The sequence below is a fragment of the Typopeltis vanoorti genome, chromosome 17, assembly GCF_054136105.1.
Source record: "Typopeltis vanoorti isolate ZY-2024b chromosome 17, IOZ_Tvanoo_1.0, whole genome shotgun sequence".
Lineage (NCBI taxonomy): Eukaryota > Metazoa > Arthropoda > Arachnida > Uropygi > Thelyphonidae > Typopeltis > Typopeltis vanoorti.
This window is the reverse complement of record NC_143565.1, coordinates 30,151,654-30,165,649: the sequence shown is the minus strand read 5'-3', so window position 1 is coordinate 30,165,649 and position 13,996 is coordinate 30,151,654. Positions and strand designations below refer to the sequence as shown.

The window sequence follows — 13,996 nt, the reverse complement described above, 5'->3', positions numbered from 1 at the left end:
GGTGAGAGTAGCTAAAGAGAAGTATGAACAGCAATTAGCTAATGAAGCCAAAAAGAATCCTAGGGAGTTCTTTCGATATGTAGCCAGCAAAAGAAAGAATGATTATGGAAGGATGACATTGCATAAAGACTATATAAAATGGTATATAATGGCAGAATGGGTGGTGGAGATACTTAATGGGGAGTTCATAAAGATCTTTCAATCTTGTGAATGTGACTTCATGGAGAGATTAAGAGCAGTTGATGATGGGGAGGAGAGACTGACTGTAAGTGAGCAAGAGGTGTTTGGGGAGTTGAGTAAACTAGATGTAAATAAGGCTGTGGGACTTGATAATATATCACCGTGTATTCTGAAGGAATGTGCCAGAGAGTTGACACCTGCCTTGACATATTTTTTTAATACGAGTCTTGCACTTGGTCAAGTCCCTAAAGAGTGGAAGGAGGGCAAGATTGTGCCACTTCATAAAGGAGGTGATCGAACTCAAGCATCAAACTATAGGCCTATCTGTGTGTCAGGTGTTGTGGTTAAGTTGTTGGAGAAACTTGTGAGAACTAGGATCCAGAGTTGGGTTGACAACAATGGTATAATCTTTGATGGACAGCATGGATTTGCTAAAAGGAGGTCATGTTTTAGTAATCTACTTACTTATTACAATAAAGTGACTGCTTCCTTGGACAGAGGAGAAGGATACACAGTAATATACTTGGATTTCGCAAAAGCTTTTGATAGAGTACCTCATGATAAGTTGACAGTCAAACTAGAGCAGATGGGGTTGGATATTAGATTAGTGCATTGGATTGGAGACTGGCTATCTGATAGGTATCAACAAGTTGTGTATGGGGGTGCAATATCCAGGAAAAGGAAAGTCACTAGTGGAGTGCCTCAGGGATCTGTTTTAGAGCCATTACTATTTAACTTGTATATTAATGATATTGGCGAAGATTTGGATGGAGATATTCAGTTGTTTGCAGATGATGCAAAGTTGGGATGAACCATAAAGAGTAGTGAAGATGTTGTGGCCTTGCAAGAAGACTTGCAAGGCCACAACATCTTGCAATCACTCAATTTATTCAAGTCTTCTTGCAAGAAGACTTGAATAAATTGAGTGATTGGGCAAGCAAATGGGGATGCGAGTTCAATGTTGCAAAATGTAAGGTTTTAAAATTTGGAAAACAAAGATGGGATGCAGAATTTATGCTTGGTGAGAATATATTGTTGGAAGTTGAGGAAATAAGAGATCTAGGGGTGATAGTGGATAAGGTTCTAAAATTTAGGGGCCACATCGCCAAAATTATGAAGACAACACAAAGACTTCTGGGAATGATGCGGAGGACACTGACGTGTAGAAGTAGGGAGATTCTTGTTCCATTGTATAAGGCTTTGATTAGGCCACACATGGACTATTGTGCCCAGATTTGGTCACCTGGTTTTCAGAAGGATGAAGAGATGTTGGAAAGGGTGCAAAGGCGACTGACTAAGGTAGTTTCTGACCTCTGGAATGTCAAGTATGAGGAAAGATTGAAAAGATGTAATTTGCAGAGTCTAGTGGAGAGAAGGAAGAGGGGAGATATGATAGAGACCTACAAGTTGGTAAGGGGTTGTTATAGGATCAATGGTGGAGAAGTTCTACAGAGAATAGTGGGAGATCAGGGGAGAACCAGAGGTCATACCTGGAAACTGTATAAAGAGGGTGTGAGAGGCAGGTTTTTTTCGTGCAGAGTTGTGAGCGATTGGAATGCCTTGCCTGAGAGTGTGGTGTCTGCAAGGAGTCTGAATGTGTTTAAGACGCGGTATGATGAGATGTGTGTGAGATAAAAGGACCACCTAGATGAGTTTTGACTCCATGAGGTCTTGTTTAAGAATAATTAGTGTGGTGTTTGATGTATATAGGAAAGAGTGATCTAAATGAATAAGTAGTGGCATTTTTTGATAGTCCATAAGCAATGTTGATTAATAATCTTGGGAACTTATGAACTATCCTAAAACATAGTTGTGAAGAAGTATGGAAATTAATCGCATACTGGTATTGGTTAAAATCAACAAATTAGTATTAAAGGAAAAATCCATGTGACATTCATAATCAACTAAGAGAAGTCTGTTTGTTGATTATCAACAAATTACGAGTTCATAATACACTCATTATGAGAGACATCACTTAACTAGCAAACATACTGTACTTTGAAATTATTCACATTCTTTACAATAAAAAGCATCCCATTCTTCAAACTAAAAACAAACTTCAGCAAACATATCCAACTCACTCACTGCTATGTAAAAAATCTGTGATTCCCTCAGTTGTCCACACATTTATGCAACTTTCATCCCTGAAAGTTGTATAAAAGTGTGAAAGTTTCTCCTTCCATTTTATGTATAATCATCACTTTATGACGTTAGAGAAATTGGTTGTTGGGTGTGAAAGAAGTGTATGATAGACATACAAATTACTGAAAGATTTTTACAGGACTGATACAAAGGAAATTTTTCAGAATAGTTCTGTGAAAGGTAGGGGTGGAAAACTAAGAGATCATCCCTGGAAATTGAGAAAGAGTGTGGTTAATAAGGGTGTGAAGACTAGAGTTTTTGCCTGAAGAGTGGTAAATGAGTGGAATAGGTTGCCAGAGTCTGGTATAGGTGCCACATGCAAATGAGTTCAAAGCAAAGTATGATAGATACTGCCCATATATATGAAGTGCTTGGCATAACATTTAGAGCCTCTCTCTTTCGAAGAGTCTATGGACTCCATGGAGTTGTCTACATAATAATAATCCCCCTCCTGTATTAATCTAATCCTCCTCACCTCAACTCAAATAATTAAATGTTTCACATATCAGCACTTCTACACTTATCCAGTAAATTCTGTAATTTACTGGATAAGTGATTCAATTGACAGCATTCCAATGACAGATTCAACAATTTCATTGTTGAATCTGTCATTGGAATGCTACCCACCTCTGATTCTATTTATCCACCAGACACTGCTTTCATTCAATCTCATCTTGTTTTTTATGGGAAGAGATTAGCTGGATGAAAGCAATACCTGATGGTGGATAAACACCTTCAAAGAAGGAAGGCACTCAAACAGCAGATTCGACAACTATTTTTTAGAAAGCTACATTTCAGAACCAGTCAAAAACTGTGGCAAGGACAATGTGGATGGTGAATGAATTAGAAAGGCAATTTAATTGGGAAATTTAGCCTGCACTATAATAAACCGCTGACCAAGCAATCACATGTTGTACTGAACTTTTCATTGAAACCTGCATGGAAATATTAAATTACTAAACATACTCTGGTCTAAGGAGTATAAAGGTGACCTTTTAACAGTTTAAAACTTTAAAAAATACTTTGAAAAACTAAAAATTTGAGATCGCTAAAGGATCAAAAGCTTGAAAACTGGAAGGTAAGAGAGAATTTGAATCATGTCTTACACTCACTGTAGCTCATGTGTTGTACTAAACAAGCACACAAGCTTTCAAGTAAATGGTAAACTTAGTTTAAGTATATTTGAAATAATTGAACTCATACCTGACAGATCGTCTCCGAGGAGTTGACGCCTTCTTTTCAGCACTAGCAGAAGAAGGGATATATCCACCAAACAGAAAATCATCATCACTTTTTTCTGTAAATACCAAATGCATGGTTAAAAGATACATACCGGATAGTATAGATGTATGTACAGAGTCTTACTCCTGGTAATTTGGTACTATTAGATAATAAGATTATCTTCAAAAGATTGGTAAATTAGGTAAAAAGGATTCAGCTACTTATAGAATTTAGAAAAGCTATCTCCAGTAAATTTAAAAATACAAGATATAAAGAATCCAACTAAAACATTAAATATGCAACTCTGACAGGCTAAGATTATATCTGCTATGGAATAATATTTTAATATGTTTAGGAGATAATTTAAATACAATATTAAAGGATGTCGGTTTTCCTACCCAAAATAATAAGAAATTAAAGTCTAATACCTGTAGTGGGATTTTTGTTAAAATTAAAAGATGTGTGTGTTTTGAGTAATTTTTTTTGAAAAAAAAAGAAAAACCTCACCTCATAAGTGCCTACACCTCACTCACATGAATCCACCCTAACTGCTCCTCTGGTTTTCCTGCATTTGAGCTTCAAAACACTCTCAGTGAACAAAGCTTTCTCTCTAGACATCTGATTCCAAATCCATCAGGAGTCCATCAACATTATATAAATCCTTCCACCAAATTCAACTCATAGGTCAACAAACTCTACATCATTTCTTCTGCACAACCTATGCATTGATTCATTTACTATCAATGTCCCCCCCCCTCCTCAGTTCACCTCTATCACAGTGTGGCAGGAAACTTATAATCCTAACCCTCTAGTTCTTTTTCATTCTTCCAATAAATCCTTCACATCTCCTCCACTCCATACAATACTTCTCGTCTCTCAGGTCATTAGTGCTAGCTAAAATAATTACATCTTTCACCTTACCTTCTTTGCATCTGGACAGATTAATAACAGGAATGTCATTAATTTTCACACCAGGGAAACAAGTTTTGTCATGCTTTCATTAAGTAATCCTCTGATATAGAATTTTTGCACAAAATTTTTTAATTACTTTAATGGATCTGGTGAAAAGAAGTGCTGTTAGAAAGCTCCTGAAAGATCTGCAATTTTATTGATTTATTAACTGTTTCCTTAGGTTTAATGGTGGTGCATTTTAACCCATTAAGGATTAACCCAAGTGGTCACAGCATACAATGATTTACATTTTTTATTCTCTGTAGCCAAATAATCTAAAATCAATAAATGTTTTATACTTTCAGGTTTGATAATAGTTCAAACTATTAACAATAGATAGAGTATCTGATCTAGCCTTTTATGACATCTTGTGGTAGATGAAATAAAACAGTGCATGGAATTTGTGAATCTAAAATGGCATATAAGAAGAGGTAAGCCTAGCTTCTTGCTTCATAACTTGCTCTGAAACACTTCTATCAAAATATTCATATTGAAAAAACATTAAAGAAGAGTAATATATTGATTATATTAGTAATATTTTTAAAAACTTTATATATAATATGTTGAATTGGATTTAAACGGTATTGATACGAACACAGATTGATAAGAAAATAACTATTTATTTACTTAAAAGCTAATATTTTATTGGTATTATATACAGCATCTTCAGAGCACACAAACAAAGTTTGTTACAAATGCTAGACAACCACAATTCGGTGTAACAGTAGGGCTAGTATAAGTAATTGCAGCGTGCAACACAAGACTAAAGTCCTAATACGGCGCCATCTAAGTTTAAAAAAAAGAAAAAAAAGTATAATATGGAAAGTAAAATTGGCACGGCAACTGAACAGGTTAGCCTTCTTAAAAAGATGCCGAGATACCAATTTGATACCAAACTATATAAAAATTAAGAACAAGTTTCACTCGGCCAAAGCCCAACGTATTTATAAACGAGTGAGTTTAGCACTATTACGGGAACAGATATATGTTACTCGCCGAGAACTTTCAAAAATAAATTCATTCATCAGTGCACTACATGATATACTATCTGACATTTTGAACCCAGAGCTATGGGATATCCTGGAGAGAATCTCTGACTCTACAGTCAATAAAGAATTTGCTAAAGTTAAAAACCGGCACCAGAAGAAATTTGAATTCCTCCAACAACGCAGTGCTATGCAGCAGCCACAATTACATCACGATGGTCGTTGTGAACTTATCATCTTTAACCTTAACTAAAGAAGCCACGAGTGCATTAAGTCTTGGACACAATTTTGCCGTTACTCCTAAAGAAGTTCCAAAAACCAAAATAATGGCTTCCGTTGAACGTGGAATATACGACCTGCCACCAGCAATAGCCAATAATATTAGGTTAGACATGGCCAATATCCTAATCCATTCTAAGTCGACCAAAAATAATATCCCACAGAAAGAAATAATGGCTCTAAAAGAGCTACGCAACAATAACCACATTACAATAACCAAATCAGACAAAGGAAACACAACTGTAGTAATAGATACAACAGACTATGTAAGCACACACTTCTCCAAGACCAGTCAACATATCAAATTATAGATCGAGATCCCACCAACTCACAAAAGAATAAGGTGTGCAAGCTATTGAACAAAGTCACTTCCTGGCTAAAAGAAACAGTCAACAAACTTTCACATTAAAACACCCAGAATATATGGAGCTCCAAAAATCCACAAACAAGGTACACCTTTACACCCTATTGTAGATAGTATAAACAGTCCTACATATAAACTAGCTAAACATTTAGCCAAACTACTAGCCACTTGCACAAACAATTCTCCTTCTTTTGTTAAAAATTCTACACACCTAAAAAGTATTTTAGAAAACCGTACCTTAAATAGTTCAGACCTAATGGCGAGTTTTGATTATTCACTAATGTACCATTGACTGAAACACTTAACTTACTAAATTCACAATTTCCTGCTGATATATTTCAGCTATTTAAATTCACAGTACAGGCAGGTTATTTTACATGGAAAGGGAAAATATACAAACAATTAGATGGGACAGCTATGGGATCCCCCCCTTTCTCCCCCTTAGCCAACTTCTACAGAGAACATCTGGAAAAGCTAGCTATCAACACAGCCACTCTCAAACCTAGTCTCTGGCTATGCTATGTTGATGCTGTGTTTGCTATTTGGCCACATGTCCCAGACACATTAAATACATTTTCAGTGCATCTAAATAGCCAGCACCCTAAAATCCACTTTACAATGGAACTAGAAGCCAATGACTGCCTGCCCTTCCTGGACACACTGATCACACGTCTTCCAGAATGTTCCTTATCATTTTCTGTTTATAGAAAACCCACACATACAGGGAGATATTTACACAAACAATCACACCATCACCCTTCTCAACAATATGGAATCTTAAAAACACTAACCCATAGAGCTAGAGCAATCTGTTCCAATGACATTGCTCTCACTGCTGAACTTTCTCACCTGTGCCACACCTTCCTAACCAATGGCTATAATCCCCATAAGATAGATAAAATACTAAATGCCACCCAGAAATTCCCCCCCCCCCCTACTATCACCATCCCGTACATTAAAGGCACATCTGAAAAGATGTCTAGGGTGCTTAATAAACATCAGCTGCGCACTGTATTTAAACCTTATGCGAAATTGGCAACTCTCATCCGTTCACCTAAGGACAGATTCACTTCTTTATCACATCCAGGAGTCTGTGAAATGCCTTGTTCTTGTCATCGAGCCTGCTACGGACAGACAGGAAGTACTGTGGACATTCGCCTCAGTGAACACAAAAAATATATCCAGCACTTTCGTTATGGCAAGTTGGGTCTGGCAGACCATGCTTTGGATACCCCAGCACACAGGATCAATTGGAAAAAAACAAAAGTACTGCACAGAAGCTTCTACAAGTCAGAGGGATTGTTCCTGGAATCAACAGAAGCCTTAAAACATACTCCAAACCTTAACAAGTATGGCTTTTGTAAATCAACCAAAGATTTGGGAGACAGTCATCCTAAGACCAAATTAATATTTATTTTTATTTTATTTTTTTAAAACTTTGGACTACTATTTTTCAAGGATTACTATATTTTTTTTCAAAACTTTGGACTACTGTTTTTATTTTTTTATTTTTTATAACTTAGATGCTGCCGTATTAGGACTTCAGTCTTGTGTTGCACAACTTTACTTATACAACATTACTTATACTAGCCCCACTGTTATACCGAATTGTGGTTGTCTAGCATTTGTAACAAACTTTGTTTGAGTGCTATGAAGATGCTAGATATAATACCAGTGAAATATTAGCTTTTAAGTTAATAAATAGTTATTTTCTTACCAATCTGTGTTCGTATCAATACCGTTTAAATCCAATTCAACATGTGTGACAAACACATAAGCCTATCCACACGTTTATATATAATAATTATATGTTAAAAGTAGGTTATAATGTAATGTTACCATTTGGTCACACTAGTCTTCTATGTAGTCATTTTTACTTTATGAAATATTTCTGTGTAATTTCAATTAACTATTCTCCTTTCAGCTTGTCTGTGAAAGAAATACTAGATATTCTTGAAGATGATCTTGACCTCACTGAAGTATATATAGAGCCCCCAGAAGTACACGATGAGTCTGATGAAGATTCAGCTGATGAAGATTCAGCTGATGAAGGTGAAGGTGGTCTCATCGAAAACCTAACGAGAAGACAGCTACGGGATGCTGCTGAAGCAGTTCTAGCAGATGGTCATAGAATTGGAAATCAGGATACAGAGGATAGAGATAATGAAGATGAAAATAGGAAACCAGTGAAACTGAAAAAGGGTCTAAGTGACAGAAAGTGCATAGTTGGTCACATGACGACATACTACAGACGAGTCCAGTGTTTCCAACTCGTCTGATTTCAGTGTCTATAGAAATAAGACATGCACTGAGTTATTTGAAATGTTTATTGATGAAGACATTACTGATTTATTAGTGACTGAATCGAATAAATATGCTACCTGGAAAAATTGTCCATGTCCAGACATAACAGCAGAAGATATGAAGTGTTTCTTGGGGATACTAATTCTCTCTGGTTACAATAACTTACCAGGAAAAAAGTGTTACTGGGATTCGTGCGATGACATGAGGAATAATATAGTTTATAATGCAATGAGAAGAGACCGATTTATACAAATCATGTGATTTTTGCATTGTGCTGATAACAGTAAACTAGATGAGGCAGACAAAATGAGTAAACTTAGGCCTCTCATGAACAACATAAAATCATAATAAATTTAGTTTAATCCTTTATCCAAGTCTAGGCAAACAAAGTTTGTGCCTGAAAATATCTTCAGGACTGAGGCAAGGTGGTCTATCTGTTGGCAACTTATAGCAAAAGTGGACAAAGCTCTCATCTCTCCTTGTCTATCTCCTTGCCTCAGTCTTGAAGATATTTTCATGTACAAACTTTGTTTGTCTACACTTGGATAAAGGATTAAACTAAATTTATTATAGTCTAACCAAGTGTAAAATAACTTCCAAGATAAAATCATGTTTTGTGCATAATTTCAAACCACAGCATGAAATGAACTATGATGAAAGCATGATTGAGTATTACGGGCAGCATGGCTGCAAACAATTCATAAGAGGTAAACTGATACATTTTGGTTAAAAAGTTTGGTGCCTGAATAAAAAGAACAGATACTTAGTAAACTTTGAGGTCTATCAGGGTTCTATCCCCAATGCCAATCGTGACTATGAGGTGAAGTGTAGTAAAGCAGTTGCTCCAATGTTACAAATGACTGATGATTTGCCAGATGATAAGAGACAACTTCCATACAGATTGTACTTCGACAACTTATTCACCAGCATGAACCAGGTACATCTGAAGGAGTGTGGCTATAGAGGGACTGGAACCATACTGTCCTCTAAGTAAGCCAGAGACTATGAAAAAGAAAGAAAGAGGATATATGAATATGTATACAGCAGGGATGAAAACATAATTATTCCTAGATGGATGGACAACTCACTAGTGAGAGTTTCTTCGAATGATCGTGGTACATCTCCTCTAACCATGGCTGATCGCTATTCACAAGCAGCCAAGAAGAGAGTGAAAATTCCTAGGCCGAATGTCATAGCCAAATACAACAAATATGTGGGTGGAATGGATTAAATGGATGCTAATATTGGCACATACAGAATTGGCATCCGAAGGAAAAAATGGCGGTGGTGCATATTCACCTGGTTGCTTGATGTCTGCATCAACAATGCATGGATAATAATGAAGGAAACAGGATCGGACATATCCCAGCTCAACTTTCGCCGAGAGATTGTACAGATGTACCACACTCGCCATCAGAAACCTCCGAAGGGAGGAGGGCGCCTGTCAACCTCCAAAACTGGTGGTCGTGTGATGTCTAATATTAAATATGATCGAATGGACCATTTTGTTGAAATGTGCAGGAAACAAGAGAAGATGATGTGCAGGAGAATTCTGTAAATCTGTGGGATGTACACAATGTAGAAAATGTGATGTGAGACTTTGTGTGGGATGTTATCATTCACCATAGTTTTTTAAATGTCCATGGAGGTTGAAATTTGTATTTTTTTCTATTTTAAAATATGTTGATATGTTTGTAATTTGTTTGTAAGCTGTAAGTAAAAATAATAAACATTTTCTTATTTTACTCATATAAAGGACTAGCATAACCATATGGTTACATGCCATATTTCATAAATCTGACATGCGAGATATAAAAAAAAAAAGTATATTCCCACTCCAGTAACATCAATTAACACAATTTGGTCAGTGGTAAGAATTTTAAAGACAGAAAATAATTCAGTCCTTAATGGGTTAAGTATATTATTGTAGTTTTTTAGTGAATTATTGTGCTACAGCATTTTATAGCATAATTGCAGAAATATTATTAGTTTTTACTACTCTTAAAAATGCTGCCGAAAACTCATCACGTCAGGGCAGTGTCTAAAGCTCAAGTTGTTACTACTGAGGAGAGCGTTTGTCCTGATGAACAAAAGTGATGCTGCAGTGATGATGATGATGATAATTTATCTGAAGAAGCTGACATCAGAAATATCTCAATTAAAAGAAATTATTTAGAAATTGACCAGAGAATTGGAAAAGGTGGAAAAAAGTTTGACTAAACTTAGACAGGATAAGAAAAAGGATCAGAACAAGAACAGGCAGGAAAGTATACTGAACTTGGTAATCATAATATTAATAACAAGACAAGTCACAGTTAAACTCTTAGAAAGAAGAGGTGATATGGTATTGTGACTCAATCTTAAAATTTGTGCTTGACGAGGGAGTCACCACTTCTAGTTTCCCAGGGACAAAAATTAAAAATATGACAAACGTAATTGAAAAACAAAAAAGAAAGGTAAAAGAGATGTTAGTTCTGGTAGGTACTAATAATTTAAGTAGGGACAAATATAGTATGAAAGAAAATATGAAAGGTTTGTTGGAAGAAGCAAGAAAGAAATGTGAGAGAGTAAAAATTGCAGGATTGCTACCCAGATATGACAGTTAAGGAGGAGGGTGATGATAGTAAATGATTTCACTCACAGACTATGTAGAAGAATGTATGCGAGTTTTTAGATGTGTGGAATAAGTTTGATGGCAGAAAAGACTTATATAAGAGGGATGGCTTGCACTTGAATTCACTTGGCATCAGGAGCCTGGAAAAATTACTTCTTGGTATGAGACCTAATGCAGATAGTCAGGGAAAGTAAATCATCAAGGGAGGAATGGGAAATTGTATGTGATGAAGGGATGGAAAAATATGCTTTGGATTCAGACATTTCGAGTATGTCTGGGGAGGTAAAAGAGAAAATTCTAGAACAAGACCAAACAGATAGCATATCTAATTATAAGAATAGGCTAGGTGGTAATTTATTATGTCTATACACAAATGCCAGGAGCATCAGAAACAAACGGGTTTGAGTTCATTGCTTTATTGAATACCATGTGGCCTAAGATTGTTGGCATTAGTGAAACCTAGCTCAGAATCAGATATGGTAACTGGGATCGAGGGTAATGGGTAAATAATTTTTAGGAATGAGAGAAGAGATAGGAGAGGAGAAGATGTAATACTAATGATATCAGATGACTTAAGTCCAGTTAGGGTAGAAATACAAGAAAACAATGATGGTAACAATGTCCCATGTAGCAGTGAATTTGAGTCTATCTGGTGTGAAGTGGAGGTTAACAGAATGAAATATATGGTGAGATGTTGCTACAGATTTGAAGGCTCATTTGTAGGGGACAAAGAAATGCATCGCCAATTTAGCCTTAAGGGTACCAAACGAGTGATCATTATGGGTGATTTTAATTTTCCAAACATTGATTGGGTAGAAGAGAAATCTCATGATAAGAAAGAAGAGGAATTTATTGAATTGTTGTGAGACAACTTTCTCAAGCAGCATGTAAAAGAAGGAACTTGAGGTCAAAGAGTGTTGGATTTGCTCACAGTGTCAGATGGGGTCTCTGTTAAGAATATGGCTATTTTATCACCACTTGGTGATAGTGATCATACTGTGCTTTCTTGGGAAGTACCTAATTGTACTGATATAAACAGGTTATATGCTGAACTACAAAGTTGGAAATTATGAGACTTAAGAGAATACTATCTTCGGTCCCATGGTATCAGTTACTGAATGGGAAAAATGTCAGCAATGCATGGGAATCTTTGAAAAATGCTTAAATGAGATAGTATCTGAATGAATCCCTAGTGCTGGAAGAATAAATATGTTGGGAATGGATGTGTAACCCTATTAGGCAAGAGATCCACAAGAAGATGTGGAAAGAATATTGTGAGAAGAAGAGTGAGAGGAGTTATGAAATATATAAAGCTCAGGCCAGAAAAGTAACGAGTATTAAGTGGAAAGCTAAATCTGAGTATAAAAAGAAATTGGCCATGCAACTAAAGAAAGAATGAATGTGAAAGAATAATTTTATTGAATGCAGATGGTACTCGAGTGTTGGAAGCTAATGAGATTGTTCAATTAATGAGCACTTGCTTTGCTAAGATATATCAACCAGGTGTATGTAACATGGTGCATAGTGCTACTGTTACCTGGATGAAGAGTTAGTCGTGCATAAAAATGAGGCTGAACAGCTGTTGCATAACCTAGATAAAAATTTGTCTATAGGGACAGATGGAATATCAGCCAGTTTACTAAAGAAATGTTCAGCTGAATTGGATAGGCCTTTCACATGTTTGTATAACTTAAGTCTCAGCTCAGGAATGATGCCACAAGGGTGATGCAAAAACTGATGTGTCTAACTATCAACCTATCAGTATCTCTAGTGTGGGAGTGAAGATTTAAAGAAGTTGGAAAGAACTTGCATACAGAAATAGGTAGACATACAGCAAGTAAACCCCATGCTGCTCCTTGAACTCTGCAAGGAGCAGCATGGGGTTTACTAAAGGAAGGTCATGTTTTAGCAATTTGCTCATATTTCATAACAATGTTATGGCCAAGATGGAGAAAGGGAATGGACATACTATGATAATGTTGGATTTCTCTCGGGCATTTGACAGGATACCACACGAAAGACTGTTACATAAACTGGAGAATATGGGATTGGAATATAAACTCTTAACTTGGATCAGGGGATGATGGTTGACAGACAGATATCAAAAAGTGGTATACAGTGGGTGTAAATATGCCAGATTTAAGGTGACCAGTGATGTACCTCAGGTTTTAGTTCTTGGGCCATTATTGTTCAATCAATATATTAATGACATCAGGCAGGGTCTAACATTAGATGTTCAATTGTTTGCCCGATGATGTGCAAAGATAGGTGGGGCAATGAGGAATGCTACTGATATTCAGCATTTACAAAATGATTTGAATAGGCAGGAAATTTAGGCAAACAAAAATGACTATCAGTTTAATGTGAGTAAGTGTAAAATTATGCACTTTGGCATAATTAGATTTCCAGCAGCATATTATATTAGCTGGGTTATGCTACAAGAAACTGAGGAGGCAAGGGATATTGGCATATTGGTGGATAGGAATTTGAAGTTCAAAGGCCACATAGCAAAAGCCGCAAATACAACTCAGAGGATAATTGCGATGTTGAAGCAAACCTTGACAGGTAAGGTTAAGGAAGTAATTTTGCCTCTTTATAAAGATCGCAACTGAGTTATTGTGAGCAGATTTGGTCTCCAGGTTTCCAAGGGGAGAGAGAGAGAAGCTGTGGAAAGAGTGCAAAGAAGAGTTACAAAGATTATATCCATATTATGGGGTTTAGATTATGAGGGCAGATTGCGAGTATGCGGATTACAAACTCTGGTAAATAGAAGAAAGAGGAGTGATATAACAAAGGTCTATAAACTTTTAAATGGGTGTTACAGGATAGCATCTGATGAAGTTTTTTGTTATATGGAAGGTTGGGAGAGAACATGGGGGGGGGGCATCCATAGAAGTTAAGTTTGTTCACAGTCAAGAAAGAGGTAAGAGCTAGGTTTTTCTCCCAGAGAGCAGT

The 13,996-nt window shown here is 36.3% G+C and overlaps 1 protein-coding gene across 3 annotated transcripts in view; it reads right to left on the bottom strand.

The window, feature by feature from the left end:
* LOC150097258 (uncharacterized) overlaps positions 1-13,996 on the bottom strand; it is a 195,583-nt gene that overhangs the window by 119,325 nt on the left and 62,262 nt on the right. For all 3 annotated transcript variants that reach the window (XM_090407101.1, XM_090407100.1, XM_090407102.1), the window contains exon 6: positions 3,526-3,619. In XM_090407101.1, coding sequence (XP_090263227.1) covers positions 3,526-3,619 — 94 coding nt within the window. The remainder of the gene's footprint in view (positions 1-3,525; positions 3,620-13,996) is intronic.